This window comes from Sceloporus undulatus, chromosome 1, assembly GCF_019175285.1.
Source record: "Sceloporus undulatus isolate JIND9_A2432 ecotype Alabama chromosome 1, SceUnd_v1.1, whole genome shotgun sequence".
NCBI lineage: Eukaryota > Metazoa > Chordata > Lepidosauria > Squamata > Phrynosomatidae > Sceloporus > Sceloporus undulatus.
In genome coordinates this window covers 381,158,955-381,183,114 of record NC_056522.1, presented here as the reverse complement: position 1 = coordinate 381,183,114, position 24,160 = coordinate 381,158,955, and the positions used below count along the sequence as shown (strand labels likewise).

Below are 24,160 nucleotides of genomic sequence, written 5' to 3'. Positions count from 1 at the left end.
GAGAGGAAGGGAAGGGAAAGAGAGTGGAAGGGAAAGGCAGGGAAGGGGACAGAAAGGAAGGGAAGGAGAAGGGGCAGGGAAGAGGAGAGGAAGGGAAGGGAAAGAGAGTGGAAGGGAAAGGCAGGGAAGGGGACAGAAAGGAAGGGAAGGAGAAGGGGCAGGGAAGAGGAGAGGAAGGGAAGGGAAAGAGAGTGGAAGGGAAAGGCAGGGAAGGGGACAGAAAGGAAGGGAAGGAGAAGGGGCAGGGAAGAGGAGAGGAAGGACGGGGAAGGGAAGGGAAAGAGAGTGGAAGGGAAAGGCAGTGAGGGGAGGAAGGGGAAGGGGTCTCCCACTCACCCTCCTCCTCCTCTTCCCTCTCTCCCTGCAGCTGCTGCTCTGCGTGGGCAACTTCTTTGGCTCTGCTGGCGACCCGTCCTCCGACTGGGAGGACTTCCGGAGGGGCACCAAGAAGGGTGAGTTGGAGGCAGACCAGAACCGCCCCCAAAGCCCCTCTGGTGGCACCTGCCTGGCGGAAGGCCCTTGGCAGAGAGCGCAGGCTCCTCTGCTGCTGCTCCGGGAAGAGCCTGGCTCTGAAGGTCTTTGGCAGGGATTGCCTTCCAGAAGAGCCATGCGTTTCAAAGGCCTTCTTCCCTCCAGCCAGACAGGAAAGGGCAGCGGTTCACTTATTTACAGCATTGATACCCCACTCTTCAGCCACAAAGCCTCTCAGGCGGTTAATGAGACGGTTCTCTGCCCTCAGGCTTAAGTAGAAGATGGGTGGGGAAGGGGATCGAGTCCAGCATTTCTTCTCTCCCCCTGAGGCCTGGACCAGGGCAGGCAGATTGGAGAGAGGGCCCTGCTTCTCAGTCCAGGCCAGGCCCAATAGAGCTGGGCCTGCATCTCTCCCTTTGGAAAGGCGTTTGGGCAGAGCCTTCCTCTCTGGCGCTCACGCAGGCTGGCCTCTGTCTCCCGCAGCTCCGATACAGACGTACGTCTTGGGTGCCAACAACCATGAAACGGCACACTATTTCCCGGATGCCGGTGGGTGCGAGCTGGCTGAGAACATCACTTACTTGGGTGAGATGGAAGCCCTGGAACCAAAAGCGCAGGGCAGGGTTTCCCTGGAGAGCAGGCAGCCCCCGCTTGTGGGGTTTGGTGGGGCTGCCTGGGGGTCCCAAGTGTGGAAAAGAAGGGACTCCTAAGCTGCTGCTCTTGGATGCCTGGGGGCCAGGGGGGTTGTGCGAGTTCTCTCTTTTGACTTCAAACCATCACGGTGGGGGTTTTGTCAGTTATGTGGCTGCAGCTGCTTAGAAGCCAAGACCTGGAGGAGGCCAGAAGGGCTACCCAGCCTATGCCCATTCTGCCATGCATTAACCAGAATTGTTTCTTTGGTTTTGTGAAGGACCTTCAGGCTGGAGGGAGAGGGGTGCCCCTGCCCATTGCTTAGAGGGAGGTTTGGGGGCAAGATTTGCTCCTCAGGCTCCTGCTGGAGAGACCAGGAGGGGCTGCCAGAAGCAGTGTTCCAGGCCACTTCCCACCCAGGGCCCTCCTGGTCCTGCATCCCCAGGCTGTTCCTGAAGAGGTCTGGTGCTTCCTTGGTCTCTTCATCAAGCACCAGTACCGCCCACCTGGCTCTGGGCCATCTGACAGGGAGGACCATAGCTCCCTCCCTCCTTCTCTTCATCCCTTCCTCAGTATCTTCCGTGGGCTGGAGAAAGGCTGCCTTCCTGCTCGACCCCTTCTCTCTCTGAGATCAAGGGTCCAGTTGCCCAGGGCTCTGGGGCATTCACCGCATGTGTTTTCTGTTTCCTTGTGTGTAGGGCGCAAAGGCATCTTCAGTGGAGCCTCTGGGTTGCAAATTGCCTACCTGAGTGGGACCGAGTCCAGGCAAGAGCCAGCTCCGGCCCACTGCTTCAGCGCCCAGGACGTGGCTGACCTTAAGGCCTCCTTGCTCTCCACTTCCAAATTCAGAGGTGTGGACATCTTGCTGACCTCTCCTTGGCCCAAAGGCATTGAGACTTTTGGAAATGACCCTGTGAGTGTTTAGCCTAGAGGGGAAGGGTGGAGCTGGGCTCTTGTGCCGTGCTCCGCAAAGCTTCTCCTGATCTGGTTATCTGATGATGCCTTAGATGTAGTCTGGGACTTCCCAGGGGACGAGGTGGGCAAGTAGTAATAGCAAGTATGTTTTTGTACCACTTATCAATATTTTAAGCCAGTGGTCCCCAAATTTTTTGATTTTGGACTTCAGCCCGCAGAATTCCAGACTATTGCCCAACATGACTGAGTCTTCTGGGAGGTGAAGTCCAAAATCTCTTAAAAGGCACAGTTTGGGGATCACTGCTCTAAGTGGTTTACAAACTGTAAGTTAATTGCCCCCAACAAGCTGGGGACTCATTTTAGCAACCTATGGAAGGATGCCAGGCTGAGTCGACCCGGAGCCCTTGGCTGGTATTGTGGTTTGTGAGTGAGTGGCTGTAGGACAGGTATTTAACCATTGTGCCACCAGGGCTCTTTAGTAGCTTCTTCAGGAGGGCAGTTCTGAAGTCTGGGGAGGTGTCCTTATGTGTGCCCAGAATTTTGAGCCCTGAGAAGCTGAATATTTCCCCATATATTCTATGATTCCCTCTCCAAAGACCCAGGCAGGGAGCCAGGGACATAGGGCAGAGGGTTGGCCAGATGAGGAATGGTGCTTCTGGCCGACTGTGACTAGCAGTAGATGTTCACTTGCAGCTCAGTGTTCAGTGGGAAGTTTGTCTAGTTGTGTTTCATAAAACTGGATACTTTACCTGAAATATAATGTTCTCTGTCATTCACAAGAGTCTGGTGTTCTGGGCTGGCTTGCTAGCTTGCTTTCTTCCAGTGAATTCTAGTCAGGCTTGGAGCTTAATGGGCATCTTTCTCTCTCACCTGGAGTTTTTGGGGACCAGGGAGCTGTCGCCTGGCACTCTATCCCTGCCTTTTCCTTAACTTCTCAGAAACACAGAAGTGTCTTTGGTTTTTCTCACAGGGAGTTGTCAACAGCAAGACATGTGGCTCGGAACTGGTCTCTCTTTTAGCTACAACCCTAAAGCCAAGGTACCACTTTGCTGCCTTGCAGAAGGTATATTACGAAAGGCTCCCTTACAGGTGCGTAGAACGTTGGAATGCGAGTGGAATTTTGTTCCCACCAAACCATGCCAACTGGCATACCTTAATGCAGAAGGAGGGGACATTGGCTAGACTAGCTCTTTCTCCTTGGAGCCCTTCTCTGCCCAAAAGAAAGGAGAAAGTCCAAGAGCAGCCCCTTGCTCCCATTTTTTGTGACTCATGCATCTTCCTCAGTGGCCCAGAGAGGAGAGCATCCCTGTGCTGCTTTGGGGCAGCCTCTGCCCTCACTGTGGGGGCAATGCATCCACCTGTGGCCCTTCTCTGGACCTCCTCTCATCCTGTCCTAACCATCCTGGAACTCCTGGAAGCTGAATTTTTCCAGAGCCATGCATGACTTGGGGCATCTGGAGGGTGGGGTGGGATCAGGCACACAGAGTGTAAGGGAAAAATTAATGGGCATCTCAGCGAAAGGGGTTGATTGTTTTTGCCATTCGTAGGAAACTTTGCACAATAATAATAGGTTTTATTTATTTATTTATATACCACCCAATCACTGGGAATCCGAGCGGTTTACAACAGAGGGGATAATAGACGGTTCCCTGCCCTCAGGCTTACAATCTAAAAGACACGACACAAAAGGAGAAGGGAATGGGGGGGGGGGGAAGGGATCAGGTCCAGCAGTTCTTTGTTCCCTCTGAGGCCTGGACCAAGGCAGATGGACCGGAGGGAGGGCTCTTCTTCTTCAGGCTAGCCCTGGTGGAGCTGGGCCAGCCTATTCTCTCCCTCACTGGCCGAAAGATGACAGTTATGGAGGGAGGGCGCTCTATCTTCAGGCTAGCCCCTGATGACACAGGTAGGCTGCCATCTTGGTTCATGTGACAAACTACTGGGGTCAAAATGGAATGGAGGAGCCACCTTTGGTTCTGGCAACGACAATTGCAGAATTTCACAGAGACAGACATTTCCACAATTGGGAGCTTTTAGTGTCTAGATTTTTCTGTAGGCCTGGCCTGGTTGACAGCCTGATTTCTCGAGGTTCATGGGATTCTAATATCTGCTTACTGTACCAACTGTTCCAACCTGCCACCCCGCTTCTCTGTCCCCTCCACTGCTGAAAAGTAGTCCTGAGATGTGGAGAGAGTTTTAGAGGACGTTCCTTTGATTTCTGTTGCCATGGACTTGAATGCATAGCCAGAGGAAGCCAGGCTCAGTCTGGATTTCTCATGGTGTGATCCTTGGTATGTGTTGTCATTTTGCAGTCCTTGCAAAATGCATCTTGGTTGCCTCCTGCAGAAACCATGTTGTCCTCCAGGAGACTGCCCAGCATGTCAGCCGATTCATTGCTCTCGCCAACGTGGGCAACACAGAGCAGAGGAAAGTAAGAATGGGCTCTCCCTGATTACCTCTCTGATTTGAACTGGCATTTGTGAGTTGGCTTGGCTTTGGGGTCAGTATTTTGGAGTCCTACCCTTTGGTCCCAGGAGGTGAGCGCTTCCCTTCATCTGTCCTCACCTCCAGTGCTTGGCAAGGTTCTTCCCTAGCTAGCCAGCAGCCACCTGCCTCCCCCTCTGGGACACATGGACCCTTCTCTTTTGTCCTTTGGAACACCAGGAAAGGGCATCCCATCCTGCTGCTTTCATGGATTCTCTTCTCTTGTAATATTTACTTTCTTCCAGTACCTCTATGCATTCAACATCCTTCCAATGGCTTCCATGGATTCAGCAGAACTGGTCAAGCAACCTCAAGATGTCACAGAGAACCCCTACCGGCAGCCTGGGGGCAGAGAGATTGGGTCCCACTTGCTGCCAGGTGCAAAGGTACTGGGGGGAGAGGGCACGGAGAGGGTCTGCGCTGGCCCCCTTGTTCAGTTATGGAAGCTCTTCTTTCTTCAGGGTATTGGAGCATGGAAAGTGGTCTCTCCCTAACTGCACTCTGGAGCAGCTTGTGGGATAGCTGCCTTGGATCAGAGAAAGATCTTATACTGAGAGAAAACATCAGCCATTTGGGGCAGGTCTTGGGCATAATAGACAGTCAAGAATTTTAAGAGCTGAGTAAGCAGTTGTTAGAAAGACTGGAATAAGATGAAGGGGCAGGAGAGGAGATAAACACAGCAAAAGCCATGAAACTTAGACACTCTCAAACCTAAATAGTCCACTCCTCATCCAATTTAATGACCATAACTAAATTTTAAAATTTCATTCAAATACTTTGGATTTAACAATGCACACTGGTTTTCTATACCTTGGCCTTAGGGCAAAAGAGTGGTTTTAAAGCAAAGAGATATCCTGCTCTTCCTTTTGTGGCAAATGAGCCGGAGGCGTGAGGAGGCTGCTGAGACCAGGCCCTTCTCTGGCCTCATGCCTGATCCCAGCCCATCCTGGCTCTGGCTCTGGCCTGTCCAGAGGGTTCCCGAAGAGGGTAGCGCTTGCCCAATTACTGTAGTTCGCAGCAGAGATGCTGGTGCTGGGGGAGAGATGGGGCAGTGGGCCTCTCAGGGGGGTGAGGGTAAGGGAAGACCTACTTCATGCTCCCATTTTCAGTTTCTTACTTGCTTGAAGTCCTTGTTGGTCACTTGCGTATCTCTTTTCTAAGCCATCTCTTTCTGTGCAAGAGGAAGGCCTGCTCTGCTTTCTTTGGCAGAGGGGCTGGTGCGAAGTGGAGGAATTCTGTGACTTTCTCATGGTTGCCTGCCAGAGGTGGGGGGAGGCTGGCAGGTGTGGGAGGCATACAAGCAGGTGAAGAGGCAAGGAGGCAGGTGGGGCGGGGGCCACCAGGGCTATTAATGGTCCTTGGATTTTCAGTTATTCTTTGCGTGGACTACTGTTCTCTCTGATCACACAAACTCATCAGATGCCTCATACCTTCCATAAAGGACTCTCATAAAGAGCATGGAATTGGGGCATGATTTTTGACCAGAGGTGTGTGCAGACCCACCACCACTCCCCTCTTTTTGTGCAACTAATAATAAGAGCTCTTTTTCAACATTGCATTGCATTGGGATAGTTTTGTAGATTTCCTCAGAAACCCTGATGAGCAGGCTGCCTCCCTGCCCAAATTGAAGCCAGCGTGCTCTGCATCACAGTGTTTCTTCTCCCCTTTGCTCTGGGGTTCTTTGGGGTCATGTTTCAGCCCCTTTGGAGCAGGGCTTAGTATGGGATGTTCAGGAGGGTTGCTGCTTCAGCCAAAACAGTGAGAAAGGCAAATTCCCTGTGCCGCAGATGCTTCTAACTAGAGGCCTTCCTTCCCTTCCCTTCCCTTCCGTTTCTTTCTTTCTTTTCCCCCTTCCTTCCATTTTCCTGTATGTGATCAGGGGGATGAGCCAGTTTCCCAGTTTTTCTTCGATTTGAGCAGCAAGCCCAAAAGCAGGAAGCGACAAGGAGAAGGAGGGAGAGGAGGCCGACAGGCCAAACGGCCCCCAGGCAAACCTCGTGAGTACCAGTCTCATCTCCTGGGGAGGAAAGTGCCTTTGACAGCCTCAGTGAGGCATGGGCTGCGGAGCAGTGACACTCCGGTGGAGGGTTCTGGATTTGCTTCTGCAGCTGTTTTGTGGGGCCCAGCAGCCTTCCTGGGTTGTGGACAAAAGTGGAGGGGAACAGGTTGATCTCTCCACCGCCATCCCTCCTGGAGAAAGAGAAGGCAACTGGATTCCTTGGTAGCCCCTGGGCAGTATTGGGCTGGTTGGGACCTGAGAAAAAAGAGGTCAGTGTGCTGAAAGCGGTGAAATCCCTGGCTGGAGACAAGGGTGGACAGGGCACCTCTCCTGCCTGGGCTTTAGGGAAGAGGAAGAAGAAGAGAAAGCAGAAGCGGGGCCTTTGTGTGGGGACCTTGGTGGCTCTAGGAAGGAGTAGGAGGCGCTGATGGTGCCTGCAAAAGGGCAGGACCCAAGGGAAGAGGTGCTGGCTGGGCTTCCCCAGAGCCCCTTCTTCTTGGGAGGAGATGCTCCTGGCTCAGCCTGCCACCACCCTCCACATAATGTCAATGTGCCATTCCATCCCAAAGCCTTGCCGACAGCTGCCTGCTGGTTTTGCCTGGCAAGCCCAGAAGTGGAGAAGCACCTGGTGGTCAGCATTGGTACCCACGTGAGTCTCTTTTCCTGCGCTATGCTGTTGAGGGTTCAAGGAGAGTGTGCAGAAGGGTTAGGGTTGGGGGAGGTGCCCCTGAACCCCCTCTCTGGGCTCCCAAAAAGGCCCTGTGGAAGGAAGGTCCAGTGCCCCAAGCTCCTCCAGTCCAGGTGGAATAAAGCTTCCCTGGACCTGATCCACAGTCAGGGCAGGAGGCCCTCCTGAGGGCTATTTCCTTCTCCTCCCTTTAAAGGGCTGGCTTTCTGTCAGCTGATCTCTTCTCTCCTTTGGGTCATCCGTTGATGCTGCCTCTGAATCCCCATCATTGTCTCAGGAGCCCTGCTTTTTGGCCTCATGTTTGTGAGCTGGCTAGCGGGAGCCAGGCCAGCAGCCTTCCAAAGACGGGGGTCTAATCCCATGGTCTTGCCCCTTCACTGCTGTTCTCTGCTTTCCCATAGGCTCAGGGAGGGCTGTGGGGAAGGTGATTGGCTGAGCACTGCCTTGTGTCTTTCCCCCCAGTGCTACTTGGCTCTGGCCAAAGGGGGCCTGACCCCTGACCACGTCCTCATTCTGCCCATTGGCCATTATCAGTCAATGGTGGAGCTGGCGTCAGAGGTGGTGGAAGAGGTCAACCAGTACAAGGCAGCCCTACAGAAGTTCTTCAGGGCCAGGGAGAAGAGGTGTGTGGTGTACGAGAGGAACTACCGGAGTCAGCACCTTCAGCTCCAGGTGAAGCAGCTCCCGGTTGGGTGCCAGTGTGGCTCTGGCTGCCCAATTCCTCTCCATTCTCCTTGGGCAGATCTTGGCAAAGGGGGCAGAGAGGAGACGGTCTCCCCAATGCCTGCCAGTTACGGAAGGACCCTGGACCCTCCACCCATCTTGTCCCTTTCCCATTTTGTTCCCAGGCAAACTGGTTCTCTGCTTCTGCCAGGGTTTTTCTGGGGTGGGGGCAGCGTAATTGTGGCATTGCTCCTTGGCCACCCAGAAGCAGTGTCTGGGTGGCACCTGGCTGCCACAGAGAGCATCAGGGAGGGAGCAAACTGAGGGTCAGAAGAGAAAGGATTCCTCAGTTGCTCTGCTCCTACAGGAAGGAGGCATTATTTTCCTTCCTTCCTTCCTTCCTTCCTTGGGGGTGGTGATGTTGGTTCCTCCCCCCAAAAAAAAGTTCATAAGTTTAAGCCTGCAAGCAAGGTGTTTGCCTTTTGCCATGATGAAGAGTTTTGCTGAGGGGTTTTCAGCCCCCGTGATGTGCTTTTGGCTTTCGGAGGGAGGAGGATGGAACGAGGCAGGACTTTTCACGTGCCTCCATGGCTTTGGTGCCCCTTTGTTAACTGTCAAGTGCTGCGAAAACCCCCTCCAGGTGGTCCCAGTCCCCCAGCAGAGCTGCTTGACAGAAGACATTAAGGAAGCCTTCATCGTCCAAGCCGAAGAACAGCAGATCGAGTTGCTAGAGATCCCGGAACATTCTTCCCTTAAGCAGGTCAGTGGCAGGAGCCGATCTGGCTTCCTTCACCCCACATTTGGGTCCTGGGGGGCTTCCTCCCTCCTCCCTCCCTCAAAGGCTTCCCTGCAGTTTTGTGACTAGTAGCTGCACCTCCCAACCAGGAAAGCCCCTGCCTTTGTTTGCTTTTCATACAGCCAGTCACGCTGCAGTCCTTTTAGAAGGGTGCTGGGTCAGGGTCCTCTTTGTCCATCGCATCCTTCTCAGTGGTGCCTCCTTCCCGCACAGCTCTGCTTATGTTCCCAGTGTCCCGACCTGAGGAATTGTTTCTGTAGATGCTCCCTGGCACCAAGAGCAGAGAGAAGAATTTGCCTTTCTCACTGTTTTGGCTGAAGCAGCAACCCTCCTGAATGTCCCCTACTAAGCCCTGGGTTGGGCTGCCGCCTTCAGACAGGGGGCTGCTGGACTCCTCTGCCCTGGTCAGGGTTGATGGGGGGCAGCTGGCTTTGCTAGACCCACTTCTGGCCCAGCCCAGCCTTTTCTGTCCCGGGGGGGGGGGTTCAGGCTGGTGGTCTTTGGACCCATGTGGGGAAAGCAGCTCTGCAGGCAGAGGCTGCTCCAGTGAGGCCCATCAGGCCCCATGTCCTTCGTTCCCTGGGCAGAGCATGCTGATCAGACCCTCTGCTGCTTCCTGCCCCCTCTCTATGTGCCTCAGACCCATCCTTGGGAGGAATCCCTAATCCTGGGGGATCCCATGCAGGGATTGGAAGCGTGGAGGCGGATGTCCTCTCTTTGTGCCTTAGCCCCCAGGCCACTCAGGTCCTGTAGGAACAAGGAAAGCCCCCTGAGCTTGCCCTGAGGGGCTGGTCCTTCCAATCCCTCCTCTCCGCTTCTCCTCTCACACCTTCATGGCTCCCTTAGCTTCTTTTGAGGGGGGGGGGGCTGTCAGAGAGAGCAGGACCACCTCCTCTTCCGGTATGGGTGTGTGGATGTGAGACCTCAGAGATTGCTCCATATAAAGCCCATGTGGCTGGCCAGGGGGGTGTCCTTGTTCACCTTCTCACTGCCCTCCAGCCCTTTTCGGGTGAACTGGAGGGAATTCTCAACCATAGAAATAGGCCTCCTTATTTTGTTTCTGCAGATTGTTCAGCCAGGGACACCATATTTTTATGTGGAGCTGGATAACGGAGAGAAGCTCTTCCATCGGATTGGGAAGAACTTCCCCCTGCAGTTCGGAAGGTTTGCCATTCAGTTCGTGTGGAGTTTGTTTATCTGGGGAATAGATACCCTCTGCTCCCAGCCCTGTGGCAGAGAGTGCCTGGCTGTGAGGGTGGAAGAGTTGTGTGGGGTGGGGGGCTCATCTCCTCCCTCCCTTCCCCTCCCATGGTCTTTGGCTCCCCACTTTCCCCCTTGGGCTTTCAGGCACTGCCTTCCCACCTGTCCACCTTGTCTTCCCAACACATCATCAGCCATGTCCCTTTGCAGGGGAGGTGGGATGCCCAGCCAGGAAGCCTTTGGGGAGAGTTGGGGTCTGTGTGACTGACTCCTTCCTTGTCTCCCTCTCCTAACACCCACTTTCCTCCAGAGAGGTGCTGGCCAGTGAGGCCATTCTGAGGATGCCCGCCCGGGCCGATTGGCGGAGCTGCCAGGCCGGGCGGGAGGAGGAAGCAGCGGCCGCCCAAGACTTCCGCCAAGCATTTGAGCCCTTTGACTTTGCCCAGGAGGACTGAGGGCATGGGCCAGTCCTTCCTCTGCTGTGGCCCCGCAGCATCCTTCCCCTGCCCTCCAGGGATGGGCACTTTGTGGAGGGATGGAGCTTTTCTTGATGGGACGGAGGACTCTGGCCGCCCTTGGAGGGGGAAAGGAGTATGGCCAGCCAAAGACACTCTGCTGGGTCCAGCCTTTCCATGACCATGAGTGGGGGCAAGTGCGTTACTCTTTCTCACACACAGTCAGTCATGTGGACCCTCCTCTGTCTCCTCTTTTTGGCTTGGGGCTTCCTGTGGAGTCCCTCCTCGACCCCCACAAGTGCTGCTTGACGGAGGACCCCTGTGGCAACCAGATGGTGCACCACCCCTTCAAAAGTGGCGAGGCACATGCACAACCCCCCGTCCCACCACAGGACAGGAAACTTGGAAACACCTTGCCTGGCTGCTGGACGCCACCAGCATGTAGATGGAGAGGGGGGAGATTCCTTTTGAACCTACATTGGATTGTTTGGGTGCTGTACCCATACAAGTGTTTTGCAAGAGAAATGTTGTGAATAAAAGACTGGCTCTTACAGTTTAAAAACTCCCCATGAATTTCTTGTTGTTGTTCAGCCCCCCCCCCCCCCCTTTGGTAAGCAGACGCTCCACAGAGTGCCAGTCCAATGTTGGCCTTTGGGAAGAGCTCTGAGTGTGAGAAGTGGCTTGTGCTGTGAAGATATTTAGTGGCTCCAGAGGGGAGCGAGTGACCGTTGGGGGACAGACGGGAGGCTGAAGGACCCCTTTGCCCTCTGGATGGACCGAGTGCGAGGGGGCAGCGTTGCCTCCTGGTGTGTTGGGGAAGGAGGGGGCTGGAAGGATAACAACCCACATCCCCACAGAATTCTTAAGGAGAACTCATTGGTTGCTGAAGTGGCCAACCACAAAGGAAGGGAGGAAGTGACCGCCAGGGTGGCTGCTCCAAGTTTCTTGGCCTCTGACCTTCCGTTCTCATGGGAGCTTTGTGCCCCTTGGTCATCAGCTTTAAGGGAGTTTAAGGGAGAAAATTAAGTAAAGAATATTAGTGTAAGTGAAGTTAAGAAGGAAAGGCCGGGTTTAGAAGAGAAGAAATTAAAATGAATTGGGAAGAATGGATGAGAGAAGAAAGGAATGGAAGAAGGAGAAGAGAGAATGAAATGAAGGGAAGAAAGGAAGGAAGGAAATGGGAACAAGGGGGAATATGCGATGGGATAGATAAGATAAGAAAGTAGGCTGAATTCAGGAATTATAAAGACTTAACTATGATTTTTAAGATAATATGTTTATTGTAGATAGGTCTTTAAAATAAAATGTGGTAAGGTAGATTAAGAATAGTTATTCGTATATATGTAGGTAGATTTACGTATGATGAGATGTCGTTGATTTTGTATATTCTATGTAGTGTTTAACAATATATTTTTTAAAAAGCTTTAAGGGAGTTAGACCAGATCAGAGGTCTTTAGCAAAACAATTTAGCTGCCTTGTTTTGTAGGACTGACACTAATTGTGGTTAGACAGTGGAAGACGCTGCTGCCTCAGTTATTTTCATTGCTATGTGCAAATATGTGTTTTCCAATGGCCTTCGGCAGCCCCTGTGAAAGGGTCATTTGACCCCCAAAGGGGTCCTGACCCACAGGTTGGAAACCACTGCGAGGAACTTGGTGGTGTGTTCTCTGAATACTTTGCCGTCATTTTTGAGGAATGTTGGAGCATAGATGATGTGCCAAAGGACTTGAGGCTTTCTGCACTAAAAAAGGGGTGTCTCTTTTAGACGCCCCTGGGCCTAGTACAGTACAGACTCTGTCTGTACAAGATGGCGCTGGCCCTTCTACATGGCCGGCGCCATCTTTGCGTATCGGACGCTGAGCGTCCATACGCGTCGCGTCCTTTGTGACGTAGCGAGTGCGCCCCTGGCGCCTCGCTACGTCGCAAACGCGACTTGAAAAGAAGCTCCATTTTGGAGCTTCTTTTTCAGTCCGCAGGGGAGCCGCGCCGTGTGGAGGCTCCGGCTCCCCCACGGACTAGCCGGCGGCGGGGGCAGACCGCCGCAAAGCATCAGTCTGTACCCCGCAATTGTCTCTCTCCAGGAAAGAAAGGCAGAAAAGGAACAGACCCACTTGGGGTCATTCTCTAAACTGGAGTTGCTGCAGGGTCCTTGCCCAGTGCTAAGTGCAAGCGCCTCTTCTGTGGCCTGAGCTTTCCCTCCCTCCTTCCTTCCCAGCATAAACCTTTCTCAGTCCAGGTACACAAGGTCCTAAAGTGGGTTTTTTCGGATGGAGCTGCATTTCTGCACATAAACAGCCTGGAGACCAAGCTGCAGAGCAAGAAGGAGCCCACGTGTGGCCTGTGCATCACAGCAGCAAAGAGGCAGAGGCACCCCACAAATCCTGGGCCCCTCTGAGCAACTGGGGCATAAGGGGCAGCAACACAGGAGACTTAGGGGGGGGTCCCCAGGGGCCTTTGGATCCAACTAGCCCTCCTCCGCCTATGATGGACCAGCCTCTTTTGGGGATGCCCAGAGAAGGAGACCCCCCCCACCACCACCTCTCTAGGCCAGAAAAGGGGGACACTGCACCGCCCCCCCGTCCCCCAGTGATTTCAGCCAGATTTTAGGCCTCCTCACCCACCCAACCCCACTCTGGATCCCTTTGTCCAATTCACTCAGGACTGGAGCCGGTCTGACAGGTAATATGGGAGGCAGCATTGCCAGAATTCCTGCAGAGATCGCTCAGCTGATGCAGGAACCAGAAAGGCAGCATTGGGCCTGGATAGGGGGAAAGGGGGCACCTGGCCACCAGCAAAGGCTGCTGACCCACAGACCCTGAGGGCCCTTTGCCTCCCACCCAGGAGCCGCTCCCAGCCGCCTGGGACCTAGTTGGGGCTGAGGATGCAGCGGGCGAGGAGGGCAACCATGGCTCTGGTGCGCCAAGGTGAGACGGAAACCCCCCTGCCTCTCTCTCTCTCTCTCTCTCTGGATCTCCCCCTCCCCCCCCCCCTTTGCCCTCCAAGAGCTATAGCTGCCCCCTTCCCACCTCCTGCTCTGCACAGACTCCTTTGACCAGCTGCCGTGCCAAGGTCCTGCCAGTGCTGTCTCTGCAAGGTTGGCTAACTTCTTGGTCCAAGTGAACCCTGGTCCCCTTCCCCAAAAGGAGGGAAGGAGGGCATTGGTTCCACATGGACCCCTGGATCTCTGAACTATGCCCGGGGGGGCGGGGCACTAGAAGAGGGGCAGGAGGCCTGGGGGGTCAGGGCCTGTGCCCCCCCTTCTCTCTTTGGTCTGACTGGGGAGGGGATGCATGTGAGGGGGCTCTTGTTGATACTGGGAGCCCAGTGTCCCACACAGGGTTGCCCTCCCCCCATTGGCCTCTTCCTCCTCCCACCCCGTGCCATCCAGAGCCCTTCTTCATGTGCTTTGAACCCACTTGTACATCTGAATACCCATTGATCACCATATGTTACGGCAACATAATATAAACAACCAACCACTTTAAAATTATACCTTCAAATTTCAATATCATGTGCGCAGCCTAAACGCAATGCTATTCCATTCTACCATGGTCAGGCCTCAGCTGGAATTATCCTGTGTCCAGTTCTGGGCATCACAATTCAAAAGGGAGGTTGAGAAGCTGGAGCCATGTGTCCAGAGGAGGATCACCAAAATGGTGAAGGGTCTGGAAACCACAAAGCCCCGAGAGGAGAGACTTAGAGATCTGGGTCTGTTTAGCCTGGGGTTGGTTGATGAGAGATCCAGACCTCATGCTTTGTGGACTTTCTGGAGAAGAGAAGTGATACGAGAGCCCTGTTTAAATACTTCCAGGGATGTCACATTGAGGAGGGAGCAAACTTGTTTTCTGCTGTTCCAGAGACTAGAACACAGAACCATGGATGCAAACTGCAGGAAAAGAGATTCCAGCTCAACATTAGGAAGATCTTTTAGGTCTATGAGGAGTGGTTTAGGGAGCTGGGTGCATTTAGCCTGGAGAAGAGAAGGTTAAGAGGTGATATGAGAGCCTTGTTTAAGCATTTGAAGGGGAGGATGGAGCAAGCTTGTTTTCCGCTGCTCCAGAGACGAGAACACATAACAATGGATGCAAGCTCCCAGAAAAGAGATTCCAGCTCAACATTAGGAGGAATGAACTTACTGACAGTAAGGGCTGTTTGACAGAGGAACACTCCCTTGAAAAATAGTGGAGTCTCTTTCTTTGGAGGTCTTTAAACAGAGGCTGGGTGTCCATCTGTCAATGGGGCTGCTTTGATTGAGAGTTGCTGCATGGCAGAAGAAGGGGGCTGGACTGGACCAGGGCCCTTCTTGGGGCTCTTCCAACTCTAGGATTCTATGTACGTCTTCATGTGCGTAAAGTGAAAATTTGCTTAGATGTGATATTTTAAAAGAAAACGGAAAAAGAATTTGAAAGAATTATTTTTATTTAAAATTTAATATTGGAAAAAGCATATTAAAAGGCCTCTTGTTTCTCCTCCTGCCGAGCCTTGCCCCGCTCTCGCCATCTCTCCCACCATTTTAAGGGGGTGCAGGTGAACCCCAGAGACGGTTTCTGGCCTAAGGCAGATGTTTGAAGAGCGGTGGGGTCACCCCCCCTTAGGCTGCCCCTTAGTGATTCCCGGGGTGAGCCTCAGCCTGTCTGTGTGCCCCAACAGTCCCTCTGGCTCCCCTCAAAAGACCTGGCTGGGCAGCTGGTGGGGTAGCTGCCCCTCACTCCTGGGGCCAGTGGGCCCCCCTTCATGCCATTTCCATGGAGCCCTACAGTGTTTGTGAGTTGGGGGGCTGCTGGGCTCTTCTCCCCTGCTCTGGCCTACCTGCCCCTCTCTCCTTTCAGGCTGGCAAAATGGGTCTGGGGGGCCCCGCCTCCCTCCAGGCCCCCGGCCGCTGCCCTTCCTTGGGAATATTTTGCAGGTGGACACCAAGAACTTCCCCAAATCTGTGGAGGAGGTGAGTAGGCAACAGCATGTGCGCATGGGTACTCTTCACACAGAGCTCCTGGTTTATGTTGGGGATTTAGAGGGATCCTCATCTTCTCCCCTCCAGGGACATAGCCAGGATTTTGGGAAGGGGGGGTCCAAACTAAGTGCCACCATTATAATGGGGCTTGGGTGCGGCGGCGCAGCAGCACACACCATTTTATCTAACGGAAGGGGGGAGTCCGGACCCCAAGAACCCCCCCTTGGCTACGTCCCTGTCTCCTCCCTTCCTTCCTTTTATAGCCTGCCTTTCATTCCCTTCTTCCTCCCTCCTTTCCCTGGGAAAAGCCATAAGGGAGGAAAAGGCAAAGGATCAGCTTGAGTGGGGAGTCAGGGCTGCAAGGGCTGGGAGGGGGTCGCACATGCCGGGGGGGGGGCTGTTGCTGTGGGTGGGTTTGGGGAGGGGGCCCAGGAAGCCTGAGTGTGGGAAATTCTGAAGGCCCAGCGGACCATCGTGGGAAGGAGAGGGGGTGAGGGCTGCTATATATCTACCCCTCACCCCCACCCACACAAAATGGCTGGGTAGGCTGGAGCAAGGTCCTCTTCGTTGCCCAGAGAAAGTGCAGGCAGCTGGGGGTCCTGCACATCTGGTGCCTGTGAGCAGCTCTCAGCCATCCATCCGTCTCTCCATCCATTGACCCCTGCCCTCCCCGCTGTGTTTCCCCCTTTGCAGCTCAGCCGGACTTTTGGGCCAGTGTTCACCATCCACCTGGGCTCCCAGAGGGCTGTGGTGCTCTATGGGCAGGAGGTGGTCAGGGAGGCCCTGCTGGACCGAGGGGAGGACTTTGGCACCAGAGGAATGACCCCCATCCTGGACAAACTGGCCGGCGGGACAGGTTTGACTCCGGAAGGTCCATGGAGGAGGAGGGGGACAGGCCCAGGGCAGAGTCCAGAGAGGAGCTCCCACGGCCTCAGTCTGGTCATCTTGGCTTCTTTCAGGGAGGGTTCTGGCTTGAGCTGCTCTAGGACCCATTGGTTTGTCCTTTTGGCTGTTGTCCATAGGATCCTCAGCACTCTTCTCCAGCTCCCCATCATCTCAAATGAATTGATTTTCTTCCTATCTTCTTTCTTGACTCTCCAGCTCTCACATCCATCCATTGGAATAGGGAATACCATGGCTTGCATGATTCTGACTTTTGTGCTCAGTTGTATATCTTTGCATTTTAGGATCTTTTCTAGTTCACAATCCTAGAGTTAGAAGAGGACCCAAGGGCCCTGACCCAGTCCAGCCCCTTTCTTCTGCCATGCAGGAACTCTCAATCAAAGCATCCCCATTGACAGATGGCCATCCAGCCTCTGCTTAAAGACCTCCAAAGAAAGAGACTCCACTATTTTTCAAGGGAGTGTGTTCCTCTGTCAAACAGCTTGCATCCATTGCTCCATTGGGTCCTGTTCTCTGGAGCATCAGAAAACAATCTTGCTCCCTCCTCAATATGACATCCCTTCAAATATTTAAACAGGGCTTCATGTCACCTTTAAACCTTCTTTTCTGCAGGCTAAACATCCCTAGTTCCCTAATTCTCAACTCAGAGGGCTTTATGGCTTCCCAGACCTTCCAACATTTTGGTGGCCTTTGTACATGCTCCAGTTTCTCCACATCCTTTTTAATGGTGGTGCCCAGAACTGGACACAGTATTCCAGATGGGGCCTGACCAAAGCAGAATATAGTGGCACTATTACTTCTCTTGATCTAGACACTATATTTTTATTGATGCAGCCTAAAATCGCATTGACCTTGTTAGGTGCCGCATGACACTGTTGACTCATGTTCAACTTGTGGTCTCCTTGGACTCCTAGATCCCTTTCGGACGTAGAAGTCTCCTTAAGCCAGGTGTCCCCCATAAGGGTGCTCAACAATGGCTCCTTTCCATCCTGGAGAGAAGTGACCAGTGGGGTCCCACAGGGTTCTGTCCTGGGCCCAGTGCTATTCAACATCTTTATCAATGACCTGGATGACAGAATTGGGAGCATACTTATCAAATTTGCAGATGACACCAAATTAGGGGGAATAGCTAATAGCCCAGAGGACAGGATCAAGATTCAAAATGACCTGAATAGACTAGAAAGCTGGGCCAAAGCTAACAAAATGAAATTCAACACGGAGAAATGTAAGGTATTGCACTTAGGGCGGAAAAATAAAATGCACAGATATAGGATGGGTGACACCTGGCTGAATGAAACTACGTGTGAAAGGGATCTAGGAGTCCAAGTAGACCACAAGTTGAACATGAGCGAACAGTGTGATGCGGCAGCTAAAAAGGCCAATGCAATTTTAGGCTGCATCAATAGAAGTCTAGTGTCTTGATCAAGAGAAGTCATAGTGCCACTGTATTCTGCTTTGGTCAGGCCCCACCTGGAATAATATTGTGTCCAGTTCTGGGCACCACTATTCAACAAGGACATTGAGAACCTGGAGCCATGTGTCCAGAGGAGGGCAACTAAAATGGTGAAGGGTCTGGAAACCTTGCCCTATGAGGAGAGGCTGAGGGAGCTGGGGATGTTTAGCCTGGAGAAGAGAAGGTTAAGAGGAGACATGAGAGCCCTGTTTAAGTATTTGAAGGGATGTCATATTGAGGAGGGAGCAAGCTTGTTTTCTGCTGCTCCAGAGAACAGGACCCGGAACAATGGATGCAAGCTCCAGGAAAAGAGATTCCAGCTCAGCATCAGGAGGACCTTCGTGAGAGTAAGGGCTGTTTGACAGTGGAACACACTCCTTCCTCGGAGTGTAGTGGAGTCTCCTTCCTTGGAGGTCTTTAAGCAGAGGCTGGATGGCCATCTGTCAGGGATGCTTTGATTTGGATTTCCTGCATGGCAGAATGGGGTTGGACTGGATCAGGGCCCTAGTGGTCTCTTCCAACTCTATGATTCTATGATTCTATGATTCTATGAATCCTATATCTGTGCATTTCATTTTTCCGCCCTAAGTCAAGTACCTAACATTTCTCCCTGTTGAAGTTCAGTGCTGCCATAAGCGCTTTTTGATGCCTGCCAATAAGTCTGCTGTAAACTCTGCTAGACAGCCAGTGAAAGGTGTTCAGAGCAATCATTTGTGCAGTGCTGACCTCTCATGGCCTGGGCCTCTTTATTTGGGATGCGTCCAGTGCACTTTCGGTCTCTCAAACAAAGATCTTTCCCTTGTAAGCAATCCTGGGCTTAGGTTACCAAATTCTTGGTATCTCCAGTTTTGTCCTCATGGGGTGAAAGTCACCGGTTGCCCAAACTGGCCAGCCAGACCCCTCTGGTTTCTTCTTTCCATGTTTGCAGCAACAGACCAGACAGAAGCCAAACATTGTTCTTTGTGTGGTCCAGGCTCTGGCAGTTTGGCCAAGGGGGGGGGTCTCTTTCTTTTCGGATTTCATCTTATGTCGGAATATAGTGCATTGCAGCAGCAGCAGGAGCAGCCTTGCTTTTCACTGGTCTAGCATTTAAACAGAGATACTCTTTTGGGGCTCTTTCTCCACAGGCCCTTCCCTGAGTTGGGCCAGCAATGGGGCCTTTGCAATGTGGGAGGCAGGTGGAGGGGGACCAGGATATCCTTGGGACAGCAGCAGCTGTGGGGCAACAGTGCCAGGTGGGAGGCATGTGTGCGTGGGACATGGCTGTGGCTTCCATGGGCTCATGGCCACCAGCGGCCTTCCTTCCTCTTGGCCCCAGGCATCGGGTTCAGCAACGGGGAGACATGGAGGCAGCTCCGTCAGTTTGCCACCGCTACGCTGCGCGATTTGGAGAAATGGACGGAGGAGAGGATCCAGGAGGAGGCCAGGTTCCTGGTGGAGAGGCTCTGGAGCATGAAGGGTAAGGGGATAGAGGAGGCACCCGGTGGCCCCATCCCAAAAGGCTGGCTCGCTGGAACCCTTTGGCCACAAGTGCTGCGTGGCAGGGCAACAGTTGCACTGGGGCAAAGGGCTCCCTGTGGCCGCCATGCTTGGGGCAAGGGGTCTTGGGAACGGTCCTCCAAGCGGGAGAAGGGGACCCCTCCTCAGAGCCACATCCACCCCACCCCATCGCCAGGCATGGCCCCACAAAGGCCACCCAGCGCATGGCAATGGCCTCTGGGGCCAGGCTCTGAGTCCTGCCCAGTGGAGAGACCTCCAGGAAAGCTGTGGGTGAGGGGCAGGTCAAGGGGGCAATGCTCCAGGGCCTTCTCTGCCTGCCATCAACAGGGAGGGGGCCTGTCAGGTCAGCCTAGCTGACCCACAAAGACATAGCAACTGTTCAGGGCCCTCTCTTCTTGGCTGGGGGTCACTTGGCATGCCCTCTGCATCCCTGCCCTCCAGCTGCTCTGCTCCCGCTTTGTCTCCCTGCCAGGAAGGCCCTTGGACCCCTCGCTCCTTCTCAGCCAGGTGACCACCAACATCCTCTGTGCAGTCGCCTTCGGCAGCCGCTTTCATTACGAAGACCAGGAGTTCCTGAGGTTCCTTCACCTCCTGGAGGAGAACGCCCGACTCCAGTCGTCCACTATGACCAAGGCATGTTCTGGGGATGCCACGGGGGGGGAGCCACAGGTCGGTGGGTGGGTGGATCTATGGGCCAGGAGGGTGTTGCCCCCCACTGCCCAGGTGGGAAAAGCCACAGGAGAAGGGGTGCAATGAGAACAGATACAGCCCCCCAATGAGCTAACAAAGTGAAATTCAACTGCACATAGGGTGGAAATATGAAATGGATATAGGATAAGAGGTGATATGATAGCCCTGTTTAATTATTTGAAGGGATATAGAATCACAGAATCATAGAATTGGAAGAGACCGCAAGGGCCCTGATCCAGTCCAACCCCCTTCTGCCATGCAGGAAATCTCAATCAAAGCATCCCCAGTGACAGATGGCCATCCAGCCTCTGCTTAAAGACCTCCAAGGAAGGAGACTCCACTACTCTCTGAGGAAGGAGTGAGTTCCACTGTCAAACAGCCCTGACTCTCAGGAAGTTCCTCCTAATGTTGAGCTGGAATCTCTTTTCCTGGACCTTGCATCTATTGCTCCAGGTCCTATTCTCTGGAGCAGCGGAAAACAAGCTTGTTCCCTCCTCAATTTGACATCCCTTCAAGTATTTAAACAGGGCATTCATATCACCTCTTAACCTTCTCTTCTCCAGGCTAAACATCCCCAACTCCTTAAATCGTTCCTCATAGGACAGGGTTTCCAGACCTTTCACCATTTTAGTTGCCCTCCTTTGGACACATTCCATTTTTACAACATCCTTTTTAAATTGTGGTGTCCAGAACTGGACACAATATTCCAGGTGGGGCCTGACCAAAGCAGAATACAGTGGCACTAATACTTCCCTTGAACTAGTCACTATACTTTTATTGGTGCAGCCTAAAATCGCATTGGCCTTTTTAGCTGCCGCATCGCACTGTTGACTCAAGTTCAACTTATAGTCTCCTTGGACTCCCAGATCCCTTTCACATGAATAAGTATCCCGTTCAGCCAGGTGCCCCCCATAATCCTATATCTGTGTATTTTATTTTTCCGCCCTCAGTGCAATACCTTACATTTCTCCGTGTTGAATTTCATTTTGTTAGCTTTGGCCCAGCTTTCTAGTCTATTCAGGTCATTTTGAATCTCGATCCTGTCCTCTGGAGTATTAGCTATTCCCCCTAATTTGTGTCATCTGCAAATTTGATAAGTATGCCCCAAATTTTGTCCCCCAAGTAATTGATAAAGATGTTGAATAGCACTGGGCCCAGGACAGAGCCCCACTGGACACCCCACTGGTCACTTCTGTCCAGGATGAAAAGGAGCCATCTTGAGGAGGGAGGGAGTTTGTTTTCTGCTGCTCCAGAAAATAAGAGACAATGGAGCAATGGATGCAAATGAGAGGAAAAGATATTCCAGCTCAACATTAGGAGGAACTGCCTGAGAGTAAGGGCTGTTCAACAGTGGAACACACTCCTTCCTCGGAGTGTAGTGGAGTCTCCTTCCTTAGAGGTCTTTAAGCAGAGGCTGGATGGCCATCTGTCACAGGGGATGCTTTGATTGAGAGTTCCTGCATGGCAGAATGGGGTTGGACCGGATTGCCCTTGGGGTCTCTTCCAACTCTAGGATTCTATGACTCTATGAGAATGGGGGACACCTGGCTTAAGGAGAGCTATATGTGTGAAAGGGATCTAGGAGTCCTAGTAGACCACAAGTTGAACACGAGTCAACAGTGCAATGCAGCAGCTAAAAAGGCCAATGTAATTGTAGGCTGCATCAATGGAAGTATAGTCTCTAGTTCAAGGGAAGTAATAGTGCCACCCTATTCTGCTTTGGTCAAGTCCCACCTGGAATAACACTGTCCAGTTCTGGGCACCAGAATTTAAAAAGGATGTTGAGAAACTGGAGCTATGTGTCCAAAGGAGGGAGACTAAAATGGTGAAGGGTCTGGAAACCATGAAGCCCTATGAGGGGAGACTTAGGGAATTGCTGGGGATGTTTGGCCTGGAGAAGAGAAGGTTAAGAGGTGATATGATAGCCCTGTTTAAATACTTGAATTGATGTCCTATTGAGGAGGGAGCAAGCTTGTTTTCTGCTGCTCCAGAGAACAGAACCTGGAACAATGGATGCAAGCTCCAGGAAAAGAGATTCCAGCTTAACATTAGGAGGAACTTCCTGAGAGTAAGGGCTGTTCGACAGTGGAACACACTCCTTCCTCGGAGTGGAGTGGAGTCTCCTTCCTTAGAGGTCTTTAAACAGAGGCTGGATGGCCAACTGTTCCAGGGAGTGCTTTGATTGTGAGTTCCTGCATGGCAGAATGGGGTTGGACTGGTCTCTTCCAACTGTCTGATTCTATGGGCCTATGAATGAGCAGTAGTGGCAAGGGAGAGGGCATCTGCATGTGGCCAGGAAGGACAGCACAGTGCCAAATGGCTGTGGGGATCCTGCCCCCCTGCCCCACCCCAACGGTTCCCTCTGGCAATTCTGCAGCCGGACAAGGAGAGTCCAGGGGCAAGTGCTTGGGTCCGGCAGGGGCTCCTTGCTGGTGGCCGCAGGGAGGCTGTCCCGACACTGGAAGCCACTTTCCCCAGGGTCCAGCAGCAGAGAAAGACTCCCACTCTGTGTGTGTTGCATGTTGTGGGGCCAGCGGAGGCCGGTGTCCCTCTTCTTGGTGGGGTGACCCGTCCATATGAGGAGGGGAAGGCCACCACTGATTCCCCTTACGCCTGCCCCCTTCATGGCACTGGGCAGCCTCTGCTTTCTCTCATGGGCAGCCTCTGTCCCCAATGCCGTCTATGAGCCTTCTTTGCAGGAAGCCCCCAGACCCCAGGAAGGGAGCCCCAAATGGGTCCTGCTAGTCAGCCATCAAAAAGGGAGCCAACACATTTTGGGCCCCACCAAGAGAAGGGGGTCCTCAGCCAATGGTGGGTTGTGATGGTTCACCCGAAAGCGGTCTTTGCTAGGAAAAGAGGGGCGATATGTGTGGACCATGGGAACAAAAGGAAAACCAAGGGCAGGGAATGACGCATGCAGAGCCGTGCACCTGAGGCCCAGGTACTCAGAAGCTTCTCCTTGTCTCTCTCCCTTCCCCACCCCCCCAGCTATACAACGTTTTCCCATCGGTCCTGGATTACCTTCCAGGGTCTCACCAGACAATATTTAGGAATACCAGCGAACTGAGGCACTTCATCTCAAGGAGGGTGAAGAAGGAGGCCCCACAGCCGGAGGCCCCTCAGGGCTTCATTGATGCCTTCCTCCTCAAGATGGAGCAGGTAAAGATGGGGGGGATGGAAGGAGACGGGGCAGCCTCTCTGGGGGCCTCTGCAAAGGCAGTCGCAGACCCCTTGGCCCTACAGGGAGGACATGCGGCTATGTTTGGAGCATTGCGTGGGGCCGTGGGGCCATGTGCACAGCCATGCTGGGGGCCCTCCATTGTGGGAGCCTCTCTGAGCAACACTTTCCAGCAGGTGGTTATATTGTGGTTGTGTTGTGCACTCTGTCCTGTGCAAAGGTGTGCTCAAGGGGAGTCTCTCCCTCGGTCAGGTCCTTCTTTCCAGGTAACAAAGGGTTAAGTTTGTTAAGTGTCCAGTTCTGGGCAGCACAATTCAAAAAGGACATTGAGAAACTGGAGCCATGTGTCCAAAGGAGGGAGACTAAAATGGTGAAGGGCCTGGAAACCATGAAGCCCTATGAGGAACGACTCAGGGAGCTGGGGATGTTTAGCCTGGAAAAGAGAAGGTTAAGAGGTGATATGAGAGGCCTGTTTAAAGACTTGAAGGTATGTCATGTTGAGGAGGGAGCAAGCTTCTTTTCTGCTGCTCCAGAGAACAGGACCCAAGGGAGCAATGGATGTAAGCTACAAGAAAAGAGATTCCACCTCAACATTAGGAGGAACCTCCTGACAGTAAGGGCTGTCCGACAGTGGAACACACTCCTTACTCAGAGTGTAGTGGAGTCTCCTTCCTTGGAGGTCTTTAAGCAGAGGCTAGATTGCCATCTGCTGGGGATGCTTTGATTTGGATTTCCTGCATGGCAGAATGGGGTTGGACTGGATCAGGGCCCTTCTTGTGGTCTCTTCCAACTCTATGATTCTATGAAAAGGTGAAGGGCTACAAAACCATGAGGCCCTAAGAAGAACGGTTTAGTGAGCTGGGGATGTTTAGCCTGGATTGGGTTGCAATATCCCGCCTGGGGGCAGGACAATCCTGCTTTTGAACTGGGCGGGGTCATCCCGTCCTGGTTCCTTCAGTGACCCGGGTTTGCCCCGGGTCAGCTGCCACTGCGGGTGGCTATGACAGCTGATGCGGCTGCTGCTCCACGCAGCTGTTGCGGTGCTCGACGCACACGTGCTGCTGCAACCGCCGCACTGCGCACTGCCGCTGCTGTGAGCACCACCACCATGGTCTTGCCGCGGCACGTGGCGTGAAAACAACAGCGCGTGGCAGCACTTCCGCTTGCCCTGCGCACTCTTGCAGGGC

At 53.2% G+C, this 24,160-nt stretch overlaps 2 protein-coding genes across 2 annotated transcripts in view; both read left to right on the top strand.

The window, feature by feature from the left end:
• Positions 1–10,863, top strand: part of CWF19L1 (CWF19 like cell cycle control factor 1) — an 11,332-nt gene extending 469 nt beyond the window's left edge. The window contains exons 3-14 of the mRNA XM_042461570.1: positions 368–452; positions 955–1,056; positions 1,800–2,014; positions 2,987–3,105; positions 4,360–4,444; positions 4,743–4,883; positions 6,377–6,494; positions 7,066–7,145; positions 7,647–7,856; positions 8,488–8,607; positions 9,710–9,807; positions 10,154–10,863. Coding sequence (XP_042317504.1) covers positions 368–452; positions 955–1,056; positions 1,800–2,014; positions 2,987–3,105; positions 4,360–4,444; positions 4,743–4,883; positions 6,377–6,494; positions 7,066–7,145; positions 7,647–7,856; positions 8,488–8,607; positions 9,710–9,807; positions 10,154–10,298 — 1,518 coding nt within the window. The 3' untranslated portion in view covers positions 10,299–10,863. The remainder of the gene's footprint in view (positions 1–367; positions 453–954; positions 1,057–1,799; positions 2,015–2,986; positions 3,106–4,359; positions 4,445–4,742; positions 4,884–6,376; positions 6,495–7,065; positions 7,146–7,646; positions 7,857–8,487; positions 8,608–9,709; positions 9,808–10,153) is intronic.
• Positions 10,864–13,028: 2,165 nt separating this feature from the next.
• Positions 13,029–24,160, top strand: part of LOC121915628 (cytochrome P450 2H1-like) — a 31,461-nt gene continuing 20,329 nt past the window's right edge. The window contains exons 1-6 of the mRNA XM_042440034.1: positions 13,029–13,222; positions 15,128–15,240; positions 15,943–16,105; positions 18,924–19,064; positions 19,578–19,738; positions 22,784–22,954. Coding sequence (XP_042295968.1) covers positions 13,180–13,222; positions 15,128–15,240; positions 15,943–16,105; positions 18,924–19,064; positions 19,578–19,738; positions 22,784–22,954 — 792 coding nt within the window. The 5' untranslated portion in view covers positions 13,029–13,179. The remainder of the gene's footprint in view (positions 13,223–15,127; positions 15,241–15,942; positions 16,106–18,923; positions 19,065–19,577; positions 19,739–22,783; positions 22,955–24,160) is intronic.